Consider the following 17430-nt stretch of genomic DNA (forward strand, 5'->3'; position numbering starts at 1 on the left):
TTTCCCCACTCCATCTGCCCTGCCTCCTTATGAGTCCTCCCTCCGTCGGTTCCCCCCCCCCCCCCATTTGGTTTTTCCTCTCATCCCCCTTCTTTTCCCCTCATCTTGTCCAGGTCCCCCCCATCTTCCCTGTCATCTTCGTGCCAAGTTTAAGTGCAGCCGCGCGGGATTAGCCGAGTGGTCTTAGGCGCTGCAGTCGCGGACTGTGCGGCTGGTCCCTGCGGAGGTTCGAGTCCTCCCTCGGGCATGGGTGTGTGTGTTTGTCCTTAGGATAATTTAGGTTAAGTAGTGTGTAAGCTTAGGGACAGATGACCTTAGCAGTTAAGTCCCATAGGATTTCACACACATTTGAACATTTTTTTTAAGTGCAGTGTTTCAAGTGAGTGTTAAGCGTTGTGCGTCTTTTCCAAAGTGTTGCGAAGGGAAATCATACTGTCGCTGGGTGTGATTGCGAACAGAAACCAGACTGTCGACGTGTTTTTTTAATTGTCTGTCCACTATTCTACCTGTCTGCTTCCTGGGTATTTTATTAGCATCGCCACCCTTTGTTTTATGTTTTAACTTCCACAATTTTCCGCCATTTTACAATTTAAGTCACCGTTTTTATCGCTTGCTTTTATTGTTTATTATCTTCTTCTTATGTTTTAAAAATTCTGTAGGCTGAAGAGCAGCGTACTAAGCTGCTGCCAGCCCGCCCCCTTCGGAGGGAATCGAAACTCAATAAAGGGAAAAAAAGTTGTGAGACAGGTTCAGTGAAAAATAGAGAAAAGCTAAGACTGCGTTTTTAATGCTTCACGTGTTGTAATTAATTCCCTCACACTTTAGTGGAACACAAAGAACGTTGACACACCCTTGCGAAACGTCAGAAGTCGTCTGACTCGCACGCCACATTGACTTGAATGTCAGTTTTGTCGTCAAAGCATTGAGCCTTCATATGAATTTCCACACTATGTCGTTATGTGGTGGGTCCGTATTGGTAACATGACAACAACAAGTCTCTTCACCAGTGATGACTTTTTCCAAAAATAAAATGTTCGCGTTTTGCAATTCAGTCAAGTCGTGGTTGGCGTCCACGCGTCGTTATATTTGAATGGAAGTCAAGGTGTGCGGGGTTAGCTTTTCACTTTTCTCTTCTTCAAAACGTTATGAAGAATGTCTTTTATTCTGTACTTGGGGTGTTCTGTTCCTTGCTCCATGGCGATTTATAACACAACATCACTAGTACACTACGGCCGCAAGTCCACAACTTAACACTGCCTTCTCCCAACTGAATGGTCGAATACACATGTCTGTTGTTTGCAGTTGTTAGTTCAAGCTGCCACCGTAGTCACTGCGCTGACGTCTCCTCTCCACCAGTAAAAAAATCGGTATCGGGACTTTTTGGGCAGACGATGCATAGATGAGGTGTACTTGTTTTATTGCTGAGCTAGTAGCGAGCACATGACCATCTACAGCGGATTCTTATTGTATATATTGTCTACTTAGCACAATGCAAAGGCACTTTGTGATAAGGTCTTGTTCAAAAAATGGCTCTGAGCACTATGGGACTCAACTGCCGTGGTCATTAGTCCCCTAGAACTTAGAACTACTTAAACCTAACTAACCTAAGGACATCACACACATCCATGCCCGAGGCAGGATTCGAACCTGCGACCGTAGCAGTCGCACAGTTCCGGACTGCGCGCCTAGAACCGCGAGACCACCGCGGCCGGCATAAGGTCTTGTTAATTACCCAATTTATATTCTTCTTCTACTTCTTCTCTTCTATGCTTCCATGCTCCCAGAGTTTGGCATCTCCTTCCAAGGCAGTCCTCTACAGTTCACATCATCCTTCACCTGGTCTCTTCATCTTTTTCGTGGTCTTCATCCAGATTCTGTCCATTCTAGGACTCTTCTCCGAAGTCTTTCTGGTCCCATTCTTTTTATGTGGCCAAACCATTTAACACTACTGCTCCTCATGGTTCCTCTTAGGGACTTCATCTGCAGGGTGTTTCGTATTATTTCATTCCTTATCCTGTCCCTTGTCATCTTAACCAGGATCTCTCATGGCAAGTACATCTCTGTCGCTTGCATTCACCTCAAATTTTTCTTTGTCCAAGTCCAGCCTTCTGATCCATAGCTCAAAACTGGCAAATAATTTGACTTGTACATCATGATCTTTGCTTTGGCAGGTGCTTTTCCATTTATGATTATGTCCAATACACAATAGTAAAATTTCGAATAATTTTCTGTTCTCTCCGAAATTTCATCCTCGATGTTTCCTTTCTTATTTAATTTATTTCCTAGATACTCGAAAGCATATATTTTCTTAATAATTTTCCGTTGCAAGTTACATCCTTCTTTTTCTCATTTTTCATGTCGATTTTTATTACTTCACGTATTGTTAAGCTTATTTCCATGCCTGCCTCTTCAATTACTCTCTGTCATGCGTTTAGTTGTTCTTCCAATTTCTGCTCATTGTCTTCCCACATCATCGCATTATGATTTTGATACCATCTGCTGTTGGCCCTTGGCGAACTTTCCCTATGATGTTGCCCATAACTACACGGGTGAGAGCATACGTCTTTGCCGAACCTCCCTGTTCGATATAAACCATTTCTTTACTACCTTCTGTTATAACATAACTAAGGCATTTCTTGTGCATGTTTGTGATTCTCAGTTGCATTCCATTTGACAGTTCCAGTCTACTCAGTCCTTCTATTCTAAGAGTGTCATAAAACTTCTTTATATCTGTGAATGAAACTACTATGTGCCACATTCCCATTTCTTTTCTGCAACCTGTCTGGCTGCATATATGGCATCTACAGTTGATCTTCTAGGTCGAAATCCTTGTTGTTAGTCTTGTCTTAATTGTGGTTCTATCTTATTCCTCATTTTCTGTAAAATTATCATAAATCTTCATGCAGGAGCACAGTAGTGCAACCCTCTGTAATTCTCACAGAGCGCCTTGTTACCCATCTTAGAAGTAGGTACAATAATTGCCATTCTCCAGCCATCAGGAATCCTTCCATATGTCCATACTATCCTCCTCACTCTATATAGCCACTGAATTCCGACAGGCCGTGCGGCTTTGTTCATTTCCACTATAATATCATCTACTCCTGGAGCTTTGCAGTTCAACTTCTGCAGATCTTATCTTTCTGTTTCCTCTATGATGGTTACATTTCTTTCGTCTCCCTCTGTGTTATGAAGTGTATTTGTTTCATCCTGTCCTTCATATAATTTTTGGAAATATTCAGTCCACACTTTCAAAGCTTTCTCTTCCCCCCCATATAGGTTTTCCTCTTTGTTGATGACTTCTGAAGTATTTTCTGTTTTGATTCGTTGTGTTACCTAATTTGCAGCATAATATCTTCTTGTCATCCTTTCTCTTCCTATTTTCTTCTATTTCTTTTGTGAATTTTTCCCAAGACATCTTACCCAGTTCTATCGTTTTCCCTTGCTGCCCTGCTCAGTCGTTTCCAATTGTCTCTGTTATGTCCCGTTCCCATTTTGAACCATTCGCTCCATGCGTTACTCTTCTTCTTGACAGCTTCTAAAGCTGTCTCACTATACCATGGAGTTCCTTCGTGCCTGACTTGTACTGATGTCCTTCCACATTGTAGTCAGCATGCAATCTTTTATGTTGCACAATTTGCTTTTCCCCGATTTCGCTAATTAGACGTCACGTGACAGTAGTAATTTCCTGTCATCTACTATTCTTTCTTTTCCTCCAGAACTCATTAATCTTTTCATCATTTCCTTTTTTTCTTTCTTCAAACCATTTCTTACGTCTTCCTATACGTATCCTGACTGGCAATCCTTGAAAATTTAAGATTTTCCCTCTGAAAACATTTTTCTGCTGCTACTTATGCTTTGGTGGTGTGTGTTTGTAATTATTTGATGTTACTTCCTTTTCCCAGAAAAAAGAAGGAAGATTCAGGTTTAATATCCCGTCGACATCGAGGTCGTTAGAGACGAAGTTTATGCTCGGAATGTTCCAAGGACGGGGAAGAATATCGACCCTGTCCTTTGAAAGGAAACATCACGGCGTTTGCCTGAAATAATTGAAGGGAGTCACGGAAAAAGTAAATCTGCTTGGCCGGAGCGGTATTCGAACCGTCGTTCTCCTGGTTGCGGGTCCAGCGTGCTGAAACTGCGCCACCTCGCTCGGTCCGTTTCCAAGAGATACTTGAAGATTTGTCTTGTCAGCCTATTGTGATTCATCCCGTACAAACTCCAAAAAATACCAGTGTTCTTTCCCTTATTGTTTTTGCAACTTCTGCTCTATCCTGAAGAATTACGTTATTGCTTCTTATAATTTCCATGCATCTGTGCTTCTTTTTAGGCTAAAATTTTCCTCGCCATTCTGCTCACTAATATTTGTAGCTTTTCTAATTCATAATTAAGAGCTAGTAGGATTACTTGCATGTTGTAATACCTAACTTAAACATTTCTTGATATACACTTACTATTATAAATATGTATGGTAGTTCTTTATCCTTACCATTTCCATTGCAATGGGTTTTGTATGTCTTTTTTTGCATAAGCTAACGACATGCGTTGATTACGTTCGTGTGACTATACAATTATATGCTGATTACCATGGTCGCATAATTGAGTAATTACATGAACATTATCAGCAAACGTCTTTGGCATGTGCTACAAAATTACCGTTCTCTAGAGCAAGTTGTTTTGAAACCATGTACAACTTTTGCTTATCATTCTATAAGAGTGGTTTGACCTTCGGTCTATTTTCAGAAACTGGGCGATCAGTTAGCTGCAATAAACGACTTCTGGGGCGAACTTTGCAAACATTTCCCGGTGAGTATGAAGTTTTCATTATTGGAACAATGTGTCTAGCTATCATGTCTACTTCTAAGCATTCTTATGTGATGAACTTCCTTGTTTGCGAGATTTTCTTTCTATGCATTTGTACTTCTGTAAACGTAAAGCGGCCAGAGTTCGGAAGACAAAAACTCTGGATGATTTACAGTGATTGAACTATACCAAATAAAATCGCCATAACTTCTGAACGGTTAGGGTTAGGACACTCAAACTGCACGGTTGGCCGCGGAGCATGATGGGAGTTAGAATGCGCATGCATGGTTTGGTATAGCGACGAAGCCCACTTTCATTTGGAGGGGTTCTTCAATAAGCAAAATTGGCGCATTTGAGGGACTGAGAATCGGCTCTTCGCGATCGAGAAGTCTCTTCACTCTCAACGGGTGACTTTGTGATGTGCTACGACCATTCACGGGATATCCCTCGATGGCACGGTGACTACCGAACAGTACGTGAAGGTTTTGGAAGATGATTTCATCCCCATTATCTGAAGATACCTTGACCACGACAAGATGTGGTTCATGCAAGACGGAGCTCGACCCCATCGAAGCAGGAGAGTGTATGATGTCCTGGAGGAGCACTTTGGAGACCGCATTCTGGCTCTGGTGTACCCAGAGGCCACTGACATGGGCTTCGATTGGCTACCGTATTCTCCGGATCTGGACACATGAGACTCCTTTTTGTAGGGCAATATTAAAGACAAGGTGTACAGCAATAACCACAAAACCATTGCTGAGCTGCTCGCTTTTCGTCTGCGCCATGTCGTCGACAATGATGGCAGGCATATCGAACATGTCATAACATAAATCCGAATATCTGCAGTGACGTTTACATGTTCAATAAAGTGCGTGCACGCCATGTGCACGCCGTAGTTTTTCTTCATGTAGTTCAGTAATTGTCACCGCGTATCTACTGTGCTTTGTTATGCGAGTTTTTTCAGTTAAAAAGCACGCAACAGTCCTGTGCCATAAATTCCACGAGGAATAAAAACGAACAGGTAAACGTTCAGTACACGTTCCTGATTCATAAAACAAGATAATGTATTATCTCTATGGTTCAGAAACACATTACATCCATTTTCAGAATGAATCACACTTTGCAAATCAAAAATGCATGGTAGTCCGAGACTCGAACCTGGCACCTTTGCCTCCAGAGGAAAATGCGCTACCGGTTGAGTTACCCAAGCACAGCCCTACTTCTGCCAGTACCTTATCTCCTGTCTTCCAAACTTCACAGAACTTCTCCTGTATACTTTTTTGCAGCGGCAACCCATTTTTAGAGGAGTGAGCAGGAGAACTTCGGCGAGGCCCCAGATGTAGCAGAAGAGGTACTGCCAGAAGTAGGCCAGTGAGGACGGGTCGAGAGTTGTGATTCATGATTGCAGCCAAACTGTTTTGTGTAATACTGGAGTTTTTTTCTTTTTGATGAAGGCGAAGAAAATAAATGCAGTTGCACTTCCAAAGTCTTAATTTTACTCTAAACAGTATTTAGTGAACAAAACCTTGAACATATTAGTATCATGCACAAAAATTTTTAATAAGCCATTCATATCATCAACGTAAATATCACATCTGCACCTTGTTGTAGTACACCTAATTTTTTGTTTTAGGATAACGTTTGTTCTGTGGAAACTGTTACAGTACTGCGTTGTAATTTCTGTAATTTACACATGACGATGAAAGTCGAGGGAAAACGTTCTGCAAGAAGAACTAAACATCATTTTATATTATTTAAAGTATTAAACATTTGATTGGCTGTGATCCAGCAACCGTACGCTGTTTTAATTACGGACGTATGTACAGCCACTTCGGTTGCACAAAATTTTGTCAATTGAGCACGGTTTCGATTTCACTAGGGAGATCTTGATCAGAATAAAAAATTACATGGAATATCTAAAAATATGACATGGACTGAAATGATATACATTTAATATTATTACCTCCATAAATTACGTACAAACAGAATGTACTTACATATAGTCACACCATGGTTTAAAACGCCGGAGCAAAAGTGCTTAAAAAAAAAATGGTTCAAATGGCTCTAAGCACTATGGGACTTAACATCTGAGGTCATCAGTCCCCTAGACTTAGAACTAATTAAACCTAACTAACCTAAGGACATCATATAAAACCATGCCCGAGGCAAGATTCGAAGCTGCAACCGTTGCAGCAGCGCGGTTCCCGACTAAAGCGCCTACAACCGCTCGGCCACAACGGCCGGCGAGCAAAAGTGCTCTCGTCAGACGGAAATGTCATAAGAATAAAAACTAAGCTGTAAAGGTATAACCAAACTGTCAACCATATAAAATACTCCGTGGAATATGACAACCGCAAGGTCACTTAGGACCAAGAGCGGCATAATACGACCGCTAGGGTCAGACTAAACGGCTAACACGCCGAGGCAGCCACGAGGTGGACACGAAAACAGTTTCGCGCCATCTAGCAGGAAGTAATCGACATACAGACAACTTACAAGCAAATAAGGCATTGCAAGGACAATTTGAAACACTACTGGTAACAAACAGGAACCGGTGTATGAAAGTTGCAACATAACGTAACCATATTTTTTTACACAAAACGCAGTTCAGGTAACATACGGATAAAACATAAGATTGGAAGGAAAAACGATGTTTAGGAGACTACATAGAGAAAAGTTTCGTCATTCAGACAGTTTTAATGAGCGGCTCTATACCTTGAAAAAAGTTTTTGTTGCGTAATTGCAGCTGTTCGTTAAGAATGAGACCGTCCTTTAGAGATAGATGTTTAAAATTTCTAGCTCTCCTAAGATGTTAAACTTAAATTCTTTTCTCTCTGAGTGCAAGATCTGGACGTCTTTTACATCTTTAGGATTATTCCCTGTGACAAATAAATGATTGCAGCGTCAGAACTGCGTGGTGAAGCTAAACGTTGCAGTTTCTGTTGGTGGCACCGAGCGCCGATTACGTCAGCATTTCCCCTCACACGGCTCCGCCTACCGCAAAGACCAACCTTTCATTCAGATTTTTGTTCATCATTTTGAGTAACTGTTTTCGAAGAATGCCCATGTGAAAAAATAGAACAGCGCTATTCTTTCACATCGGAACTACTCCATTCACCCTCCCCCCCCCCCCTCCCCCACTCTCACACACACGGTGTAATAATCGGACTTCTTCTTTTGTGCCACATATACTTGCTTCACACAGCCAAACAGAAACATTAGACGTGATGAAAGCTCGAAAAGTACTAAGACTCATTCACAAAGTGAAATTAAAATATTTACCAAAGATTTTGAAAAAATATATAATATAAAATAAATATATCGACACTCGATACTGCCATTCTGATATCTGTATGTCTATATATAGATGAAAATATCGATGAAATACATCGATATTTTTGGAAAATGATCGCTACATCGATATTTAATCATCGGCCCTACTTCCTCTATCCACCTCTGCATTGTGCGTCAGTTCGTAAGTTTGCGAGTTTAAGTTACGAATTCTGTCAGAGGATGTCTCTACTGACTCATTTTGTTTCGTGTTAACCCCACGAGCTTTTTCCTGAAAAATCTGGAAATATTTTGCTTGTGATAGCGTTGGGTAAGCACTACGGCCAGCAGGTTCGTCTTTTCCTTAGGATTTCACACCATACGACATACGTCTAAGCGTCATCCGTTAACTGTGACTTAACTGTAGAGGGACAGGTCGCATTGGACCAATTCCCTAACGGAGCTGCTTCTTCACATCATCCAGAAAGGCTGGGATGCTTTCCCAGGAAAAGGTGTAATGAGACTAGTGTTGCCATAGGATCCACGGATGGGATAGGAACGTTTACACTGAAATGACAAAAATCATGGGATACCTGCTAATATCATGTCCGACCTCTTTTTGCCCGGTGTAGTGCAGCAACTCAACGTGGCACCGAGTCAACAAGTCGTTGGAAGCCCCCAGCAGAAATGATGAACGATGGTCCCTCTATACCCGTCCATGACAGTGAAGGCGTTGCCAGTACAGGATATTGTGCACGAACTCACCTCTCGATTATATCTCATAAATACTCCATGGGATTCACGTCGGGCGATCTGGGTGGCCACAAATCATTCGCTAGAATTGTCCAGAATGTTCTTCAAACCAATTGCGATCAGTTGTGGCCTGGTAGAATGGCGCATTGTCATCCATAAAAATTCCATCGTCGTTTGGGACCATGAAATCGATGAATGGCTGAAAATGCTCTCCAAGTAGCCGAACATAACCATTTCCGGTCAATGATCGGTTCACTTGGACCAGCGGACTAAGTCCATTCCATATAAACACAGCCTACACGACTGTGGACCGAGCCACCACCACCTTGCACAGTGCCTTGTGGACAACCTAGGTCCACGACTTCGTGGAGTCTATGCCACACTCGAACCCTACCATCAGCTCTTACCAGCTGAAATCGGGACTCATCTTACCAGGCCACGTTTTTCCAGTCGTCTAGGGTCCAACCAAAGTGCTCACGAGTCCATAAGAGGAGCTGCAGGCGATGTCGAGCTGTTAGCAAAGGTACTCGCATCGGTCGTCTGCTACCGTAGCCCATTAATGCCAGATTTCGCCGCACTGCCCTAATGGATACGTTCATCGCTCGTCCCACATTGATTTCTGTGTTTATCTCACGCAGTGTTGCTTGTCTGTTAGCACTGACGACTCTAAGTAAACGCCGCTGCTCTCGGTCGTTAGGTGAAGGCCGTCAGAAACTGCGTCGTCAGTGATGAGAGGCAATGTCTGAAATTTGGTTTTGTCGGCACTCTCAAAATATTGAATTCCCAGATGATTTTCGAAATTGAATGTCCCAGGCGTGTACTTCCAAGTACCATTCCTCATTCAAAGTCTGTTAATTCCTGTCTTGTGGCCATTATGGATTTCGAAACCTTTTCACGTGAGCCACATTAGCACAAATGACTGCGCCGCCAAAACACTGCTCTTTTATGACTTGTGTACGTGATATTACTGCCATCTATACAGGGTGTTACAAAAAGGTACGGCCAAACTTTCAGGAAACATTCCTCACACACAAAGAAAGAAAATATGTTATGTGGACATGTGTCCGGAAACGCTTACTTTCCATGTTAGACCTCATTTTATTACTTCTCTTCAAATCACATTAATCATGGAATGGAAACACTTTGTTACAGGAAATGTTCAAAATGTCCTCCGTTAGCGAGGATACATGCATCCACCGTCCGCCGCAAGGAATCCCTGATGCGCTGATGCAGTCCTGGAGAATGGCGTATTGTATCACAGCCGTCCACAATACGAGCACGAAGAGTCTCTACATTTGGTACCGGGGTTGCGTAGACAAGAGCTTTCAAATGCCCCCATAAATGAAAGTCAAGAGGGTTGAGGTCAGGAGAGCGTGGAGGCCTTGGAATTGGTCCGCCTCTACCAATCCATCGGTCACCGAATCTGTTGTTGACAAGCGTACGAACACTTCGACTGAAATGTGCGGGAGCTCCATCGTGCATGAACCACATGTTGTGTCGTACTTGTAAAGGCACATGTTCTAGCAGCACAGGTAGAGTATCCCGTATGAAATCATGATAACGTGCTCCATTGAGCGTAGGTGGAAGAACATGGGGCCCAAGCAAGACATCACCAACAATGCCTGCCCAAACGTTCACAGAAAATCTGTGTTGATGACGTGATTGCACAATTGCGTGCGGATTCTCGTCAGCCCACGTATGTTGATTGTGAAAATTTACAATTTGATCACGTTGGAATGAAGCCTCATCCGTAAAGAGAACATTTGCACTGAAATGAGGATTGACACATTGTTGGATGAATTATTCGCAGAAGTGTACCCGTGGAGGTCAATCAGCTGCTGATAGTGCCTGCACACGCTGTACATGGTACGGAAACAACTGGTTCTCCCGTAGCACTCTCCATACAGTGACGTGGTCAACGTTACCTTGTACAGCAGCAACTTCTCTGACGCTGACATTAGGGTTATCGTTAACTGCACGAAGAATTGCCTCGTCCATTGCAGGTGTCCTCGTCGTTCTAGGTCTTCCCCAGTCGCGAGTCATAGGCTGGAATGTTCCGTGCTCCCTAAGACGCCGATCAATTGCTTCGAACGTCTTCCTGTCGGGACACCTTCGTTCTGGAAATCTGTCTCGATACAAACGCACCGCGCCACGGCTATTGCCCCGTGCTAATCCATACATCAAATGGGCATCTGCCAACTCCGCATTTGTAAACATTGCACTGACTGCAAAACCACGTTCGTGATGAACACTAACCTGTTGATGCTACGTACTGATGTGCTTGATGCTAGTACTGTAGAGCAATGAGTCGCATGTCAACACAAGCACATAAGTCAACATTACCTTCCTTCAATTGGGCCAACTGGCGGTGAATCGAGGACGTACAGTACATACTGACGAAACTAAAATGAGCTCTAACATGGAAATTAAGCGTTTCCGGACACATGTCCACATAACATCTTTTCTTTATTTGTGTGTGAGGAATGTTTCCTGTAGGTTTGGCCGTACCTTTTTGTAACACCCTGTATATATGTGCATATCGCTATCCAATGAATTTTGTCACCTCAGTGTTCGTCCGCCCCCGGTAGCTGAGTGGTCAGCGCGACAGAATGTCAATCCTGAGGGTCCGGGTACAATTCCCGGTAATATCGGAGATTTTCTCCGCTCAGGGACTGGGTGTTGTGTTGTCCTATTCATCATCATTTCATCCCCATCGACGCGCAAGTCGTCGAAGTGGTGTCAAATCGAAAGACTTGCACCCGGCGAAAGGTGTATCCGACGGGAGGCCCTAGTTACACGACATTTACATTTACCTCAGTGTTCTATGGTCTTCGTACACATCCCCGTGATTGCATCAACCCATGCATGGCATGTAGTGTTACTTCTTGTATCCGCATTTCTTCACTAGCCTGTCATCGTTCTGTTTTATTCTCGAATAATGAGGTTACATTGCGTTTCAAAACTTCAACGGTTTGACTCAAAGTTATTAATGCGTTTCTGGTCGTCGTTTTGTTACTTCCATTTCGACATACGGGGTGTTCAAAAAGTCTCTCCGCAGTGCCGTATGATTGTTAGCCGCCCATGCCGTATGACGCAGTGAATATACCGAAATGAAACTCAGTGAAATACAAGTGATTAATTTATTGAATATTCATTTTTACTTACAAATTTTCACATTAAATGTTGAAAGGGTCCCCCCTGTTGTTGAATACACAATTCATTTCGTCTAATCATGTTTTCAAACACAAGCTGTAACATTTCTCCTATAACAAAAGCAGTGAAAGTGGATATTGCAGTTTTCAATTCATCGGTGGATTTTGGACGGTTTTTATAGACAGTTGCTTTCACTGCAAAAATGGCTCTGAGCACTATGGGACTTAACGTCTGAGGTCATCTGTCCCCCAGAACTTAGAACTACTTAAACCTAACTAACCTAAGGATATCACACACATTCATGCCCGAGGCAGGATTCGAACCTGCGAGCGTAGCGGTCGCGCGGTTCCAGACTGAAGCGCCTAGAACCGCTCGGTCAATCCGGCCGGCTGCTTTCGCTGCACCCCAGAAGAAAAAGTCAGGTGGTGTTAGGTCAGGCGATCGTGGGGACCAAAGTCCCTCTGAAATTATGCGATTACCAAAAACATCAGCAAGCAGTGACATTGAAATGCGAGCTGTATGCGCGGTTGCGCTATCTGTTGAAAATAAGCGTTCAGTATTTCACTTTACACAAGTTCTCTTATGAATGGGTACAGAATATCACTGCAGTATCGTTGTGCGTTTATTGTTTCGTTAAAAAATATGGGACCCACAATCCGACGTCTAGAAATTGGAATCCAAACTTCTATTTTCACAGAATTAAGTGGTTCGTCATTAATACACAATGGATTTGCAGTACATACGAGAATTTTGAGAGTTCATGTACCCGGATGAATAAAACCACGCCTCATCAGTGAAAAACGTTTCATTAAGAATATACCTTCCATTTTGTTCAATGAAATTTTTGAACCAATGACAATAATGCAGTCTCTTGCCATGATCAGTATTTTTCAGTTCTTGCACGACTGTCGCTTTGTATCGGAAAAGTTCTAATTTTTTCCTTACAGTTGTATAGGCCGTTCCGACACTAACATCGATTTCCTGGGCGAGTTTTCTTACTGGCTTTTATCGGAAATATCGAGTAGTTTATCCTCAGGCATCTGTCACTGAACCCGTACTTCCAAATTTGTTAATCAAATCTCGCACAGTATCGCGATGTGGGAGTGTTGTCTCCGTGAAAACTGAATTAAATGTTTCACGAACTAAAACTGTGTACTTACCGCCAGCTTTGAACACATGTTCGACTAAAAACACACGTTCTTCATTGGTTAGCATTTTAACAGTGACAAAAACGAAACAAACGAACAAAGGAATTAAACTTCAAACGTTCACGTCAACACGTAACGACAAAGACCAACGATACTACTGCCACCGGCTGAGATAAACGAAACAGTGGAATTTTGGTAGAGTCCACTCGAAGGGAAGTAACCCAGGCAGGCGAACAAGCATACGGCACGCGCGGGTAACAATCATACGGCACTGCAGAGAGACTGAAACCTAGTATTACGACACAATATGAATCAAAACCAACTATATTAACCTTACGTATCATAGCCCAACGTGACTCATTGCACCGCCGGGCTTCATGACCATGACTTCTACAAGTTTCACGCTTTATTGGCACTGCCTTAGTACATAGTAATTCTTGTCCTGATAGATTAGTCAGCCTAAGTACCGTTGGCTATAAGTTACCCCAAAACTGTGAAAGATCTGCAGAATCTTGTTGCCTATAAAGTGTCACTTTCAATTTCATATGCAGATCCTTCCTACTCAACTTAGCCCCCAAAAATAAAAGAAAGAGGCCAACAAAAATTGGTCACTGAAAGCACCGAATAGTGACAGGTTTCGATGGCTGCTGGTATACAGGTACGGCTCCCTGATGGTAACGAAGCTGTCATCAGCACCTCTGGCGTACAGCGTGTTGAACTGCAGTTTATTCTGGCACTAAATTTTTGCTCACTCCAAATTTGTAGGTGCCTGTCAGATGCGTGGCGTGGGTAGAGGAGCGGTGGTGCCGTTGTGGAGTCATGTGCATTGCCAGGGTGCTGATGAGACATCATTAAGTTCACAGTCGTCTATTAGCAAATAGTAGCCATGCTGAACGCGCGTTGCTCGACGGTGCAGTATGGTATATCAGTGCCCGGCAAGGAATCAGGAGACTCAGACGTCTGGAGTCAGTGCTGTGGTCCCGTCATTGTAAGATCCAGTGGCCAACGATTTGCTACAGCCAGAATGCCTGTGGACGTCTGTCACAGCCTCAGCACTCTCCTTGAGTGAAGCTGCATGCTCTTGTTGCCTGTTGTATAGAGGAAAGTCCCAGCAGCAACATGGAGGGCAGCTCGAGATACGGTCCCAACACACAGCCAGTGAGGTGGTACTTACACCGCCCAGGAGTGACAGCACAGGCGCCCTGTCCCCAAGTTGAACAGCTTGTAATGCACCGATTGCTTCTTCATTCATGGAAGAGTGGACCAGCCCTCATCTTTAGTCAGTCACCATTGTGTCCAGCAGGAGCGTAGCTCACATAGTTGAAGTTCCCCCAATGGCTAGATGGTTGCGGATCCGTAGCGGTTGACTCTAAGACGGCAGCGACTGTAGACACATCTTAGTTTTTACCAGCGCTTCCTGAAACTTGTGAGGTTCACCTTCCTTCGGTATCTGTGATGCACATAGAATGGCCTGCTTCTGAGAATGAGTGGAAGGAAGGTGAGGGTTTTATAGCAGTCGATAAACTGATGCCCCTCTATGCATGACCGAACATTCTCCCATTTTCTTATCTTGACAGCGCTCTTAGCTGGCCTATTGTTTAACTTCGGGGTTTCAGAGCGTCCCCTTACGCAAGGTTTGTAGCCTGAAAGACGTTCTTGTGTCGTGTCTAGGTGAAGTTGCTACATGTAGCCCCGTTACAGAAGAGCATTGCGTCTGAAACTGTTGTCTAATTAATGAATCAGCGTCTCCTGGAGTTCTCTCTCGCATATTATGGGCTATAAGCTCTTTGTCTGTTTGTACTTCAGTCCTTCCAGATGTTTACATTCGTTATGCCACCGTTGCGTGCCTGGTGGATATGTTCCACTTAGAATCGTGCCAACTGATCTTAACAAAATTTTATTTGTACACTTCATTGCTATTCTGTACTGCAATTGTACTTTGTCCATTGATTAACTGGGCAGTGTCTCACCAAACGAGTTTCTATCTTCTTCCGCCGGTCGGTGTGGCCGAGCGGTTCTAGGAGCTTCAGTCTGGAACTACGCGACCGCTACGGTCGCAGGTTTGAATCTTGCCTCGGGGATGGATGTGTGTGATGTCCTTAGGTTAGTTACGTTTAAGTAGTTCTAAGTTCTAGGGGACTGATGACCTCAGATGTTAGTCCCATAGTGCTCAGAGCCATTTTCTACCTTCTTCCCATCGGTGGTGCTCAACTTATAAATTTTTTGTGTACTTTTGGACAGTTACTAATAAAACACTCACTGAAATTGCAGTTTTTTGTGTTTTTCCAAGCTTATAAACACTTTTCTTGACAACAATAGCTGTATCACTATGGATGAACACTGTTGTTTTATGTTCCCGTATTATGATTTTACTAATTATAACTTCCTTTTCAGGAACCTAAGCCAACAAAGTGTCTAACTCATTCCTACAAGACGTTCTCACTGCATGAAAGACTTCAGGATGGCACAGACGGAAAAGAACACAGCTCTGAGGAATTGTGGAAAAAGCGATCTCCTTTTGAATGGAACACAAAATACGCAAACTGCCCCGAGTAATTTGAGAAAATTACGGCAAACAGTTTATGGGAATAACCTGAAACAGTCGACACAGTAAAGGTTACTGAGCTAACTTATTTGTTATAAAACAACATACTGCTCTGTTTTGAGAAGTGATGGAATGGCATTTAGAAAATGCAATCAGCTGTGTGGTGACAACACTATGTAATTGGATTTTTCCATTCACTAACTGCATGTGGCAAGCCTTTCTTGCGTCACAAAATTTCCCTGATGGAAAAAGGCAAATTATTAAAAATGAGTCAGAATGATGATCTACCACAACCATATCCCAATAATTAAATATAAAATTTCATTTATCTGGACTTCTATTTTAGAAACAATCTAAGCATTACATATTTGTAATAAACAAATATATTCACAAAACACAAGGTAATAAATGATGAACTGCAAGACAAGTAGATATAACACTGAGTAATAAAGATGGGCGCCATTGGTAAGCTCCATTTTTACGAAAAATGTGAAAGACAGGGCTATAAAACATTTGAAAGAAAAATTGCAATAACAAGTTGTTGATGGTAAATCCAAAATAAAAAGTTTCATATTTCACACTTCTAAATAATGTACTTTTAATTATTATTTAACTATCTTTACATCTCTCTATTGTACAGACATTGTCAGACAAAGTTTGCTATTTCTATTTAATTCCTTTAATATGCTTGCAGTTATTTTCTCATGTTAAACTGCTCTGTTTTTCCTTTACTTTCGTGTTAACGATAAAGCCACTTTGTTTCATTATCGTACGCTGGGAATATGTAGTATACGACTTGTTTTAAATTTGTTGTCGCAGAGAAATGTACAAGAGGAGCAATGAACATAATGTTATACTACATATTTCATATATTATACTTGATACCCATCCACCAGTTTTTGACTTTTCAGTGTTTGTAGATAAGATCTGTAGGGGATATGTTAATGTTGCAGGCATTTTTTGCTGTAAATGAATTTAAATATTGTACATAAATAATTGTTACCACTGACAGCTGTTACTAACTTGTATGCTCTGAGGCTGGCTGTATGATCATGAAACCAAAATCCAATAAATAAATAATGTAAAAAACTCTTTAAATGTGTTGTTCATTTGTATCCTGCAACATGTATCAAACAATAATGAATACAAATTTATTAAGCTATAGTACTTGAAATATCTTAGCTGCACATCTCACTTTATATGTGCTGCAAAAATTATGGTAAACAGTGGAGTTTCGATGAACTGACAGGTAATTCTAAATAACGCTAAGCCAAAGAGCAAGATTTCCTACTTTAGAGTAGATGAATGAGCGAATGTACCTTAAGCATTTAGTACCTGAAAAATTATAATACGAATTTGAGAACTTACCCCAGACACAAAGTGAGTTTGTTGACATGTAAAGGCTGTCAGGGGTGTAAATATTAGTGTTCATACAGTTACTAGTGATAGTTACACATGAGTGACCTACACAGCACATAAAAGGAATATAAAATGTAATCTTTCACGCCCGGAAATATCATGTCCATTATAATTATCCGGGCTGTTATGGCGTGGTCGGTTGATTAATTCATCTCAGAATTCACCTCAGAATTCATCAACCGACCACGGCATAACAGCCCGGATAATTATAATGGACAGGGATATAAAAGTTGAATTCTTTGTACAAAGATTTTTTCACACGGAATGTCGTGTCCTGACACACGATAGAGGGAAGGCAGGATCTGAGGTCAGTCTGCAATTTCCGAGCGCTGAGGAGCAAAT

At 42.2% G+C, this 17430-nt stretch overlaps 1 protein-coding gene across 2 annotated transcripts in view; it reads left to right on the forward strand.

Annotated features, from left to right (window-relative positions):
- Positions 1-16741, forward strand: part of LOC124717231 (gamma-interferon-inducible lysosomal thiol reductase-like) — an 84255-nt gene extending 67514 nt beyond the window's left edge. For both annotated transcript variants that reach the window (XM_047244030.1, XM_047244031.1), the window contains 2 exons: positions 4741-4803; positions 15519-16741. In XM_047244030.1, coding sequence (XP_047099986.1) covers positions 4741-4803; positions 15519-15680 — 225 coding nt within the window. In that variant the 3' untranslated portion in view covers positions 15681-16741. The remainder of the gene's footprint in view (positions 1-4740; positions 4804-15518) is intronic.
- The last annotated feature ends 689 nt before the right edge of the window (positions 16742-17430 follow it).

This window comes from Schistocerca piceifrons, chromosome 9 (genome assembly GCF_021461385.2).
Source record: "Schistocerca piceifrons isolate TAMUIC-IGC-003096 chromosome 9, iqSchPice1.1, whole genome shotgun sequence".
Taxonomy (NCBI): Eukaryota; Metazoa; Arthropoda; class Insecta; order Orthoptera; family Acrididae; genus Schistocerca; species Schistocerca piceifrons.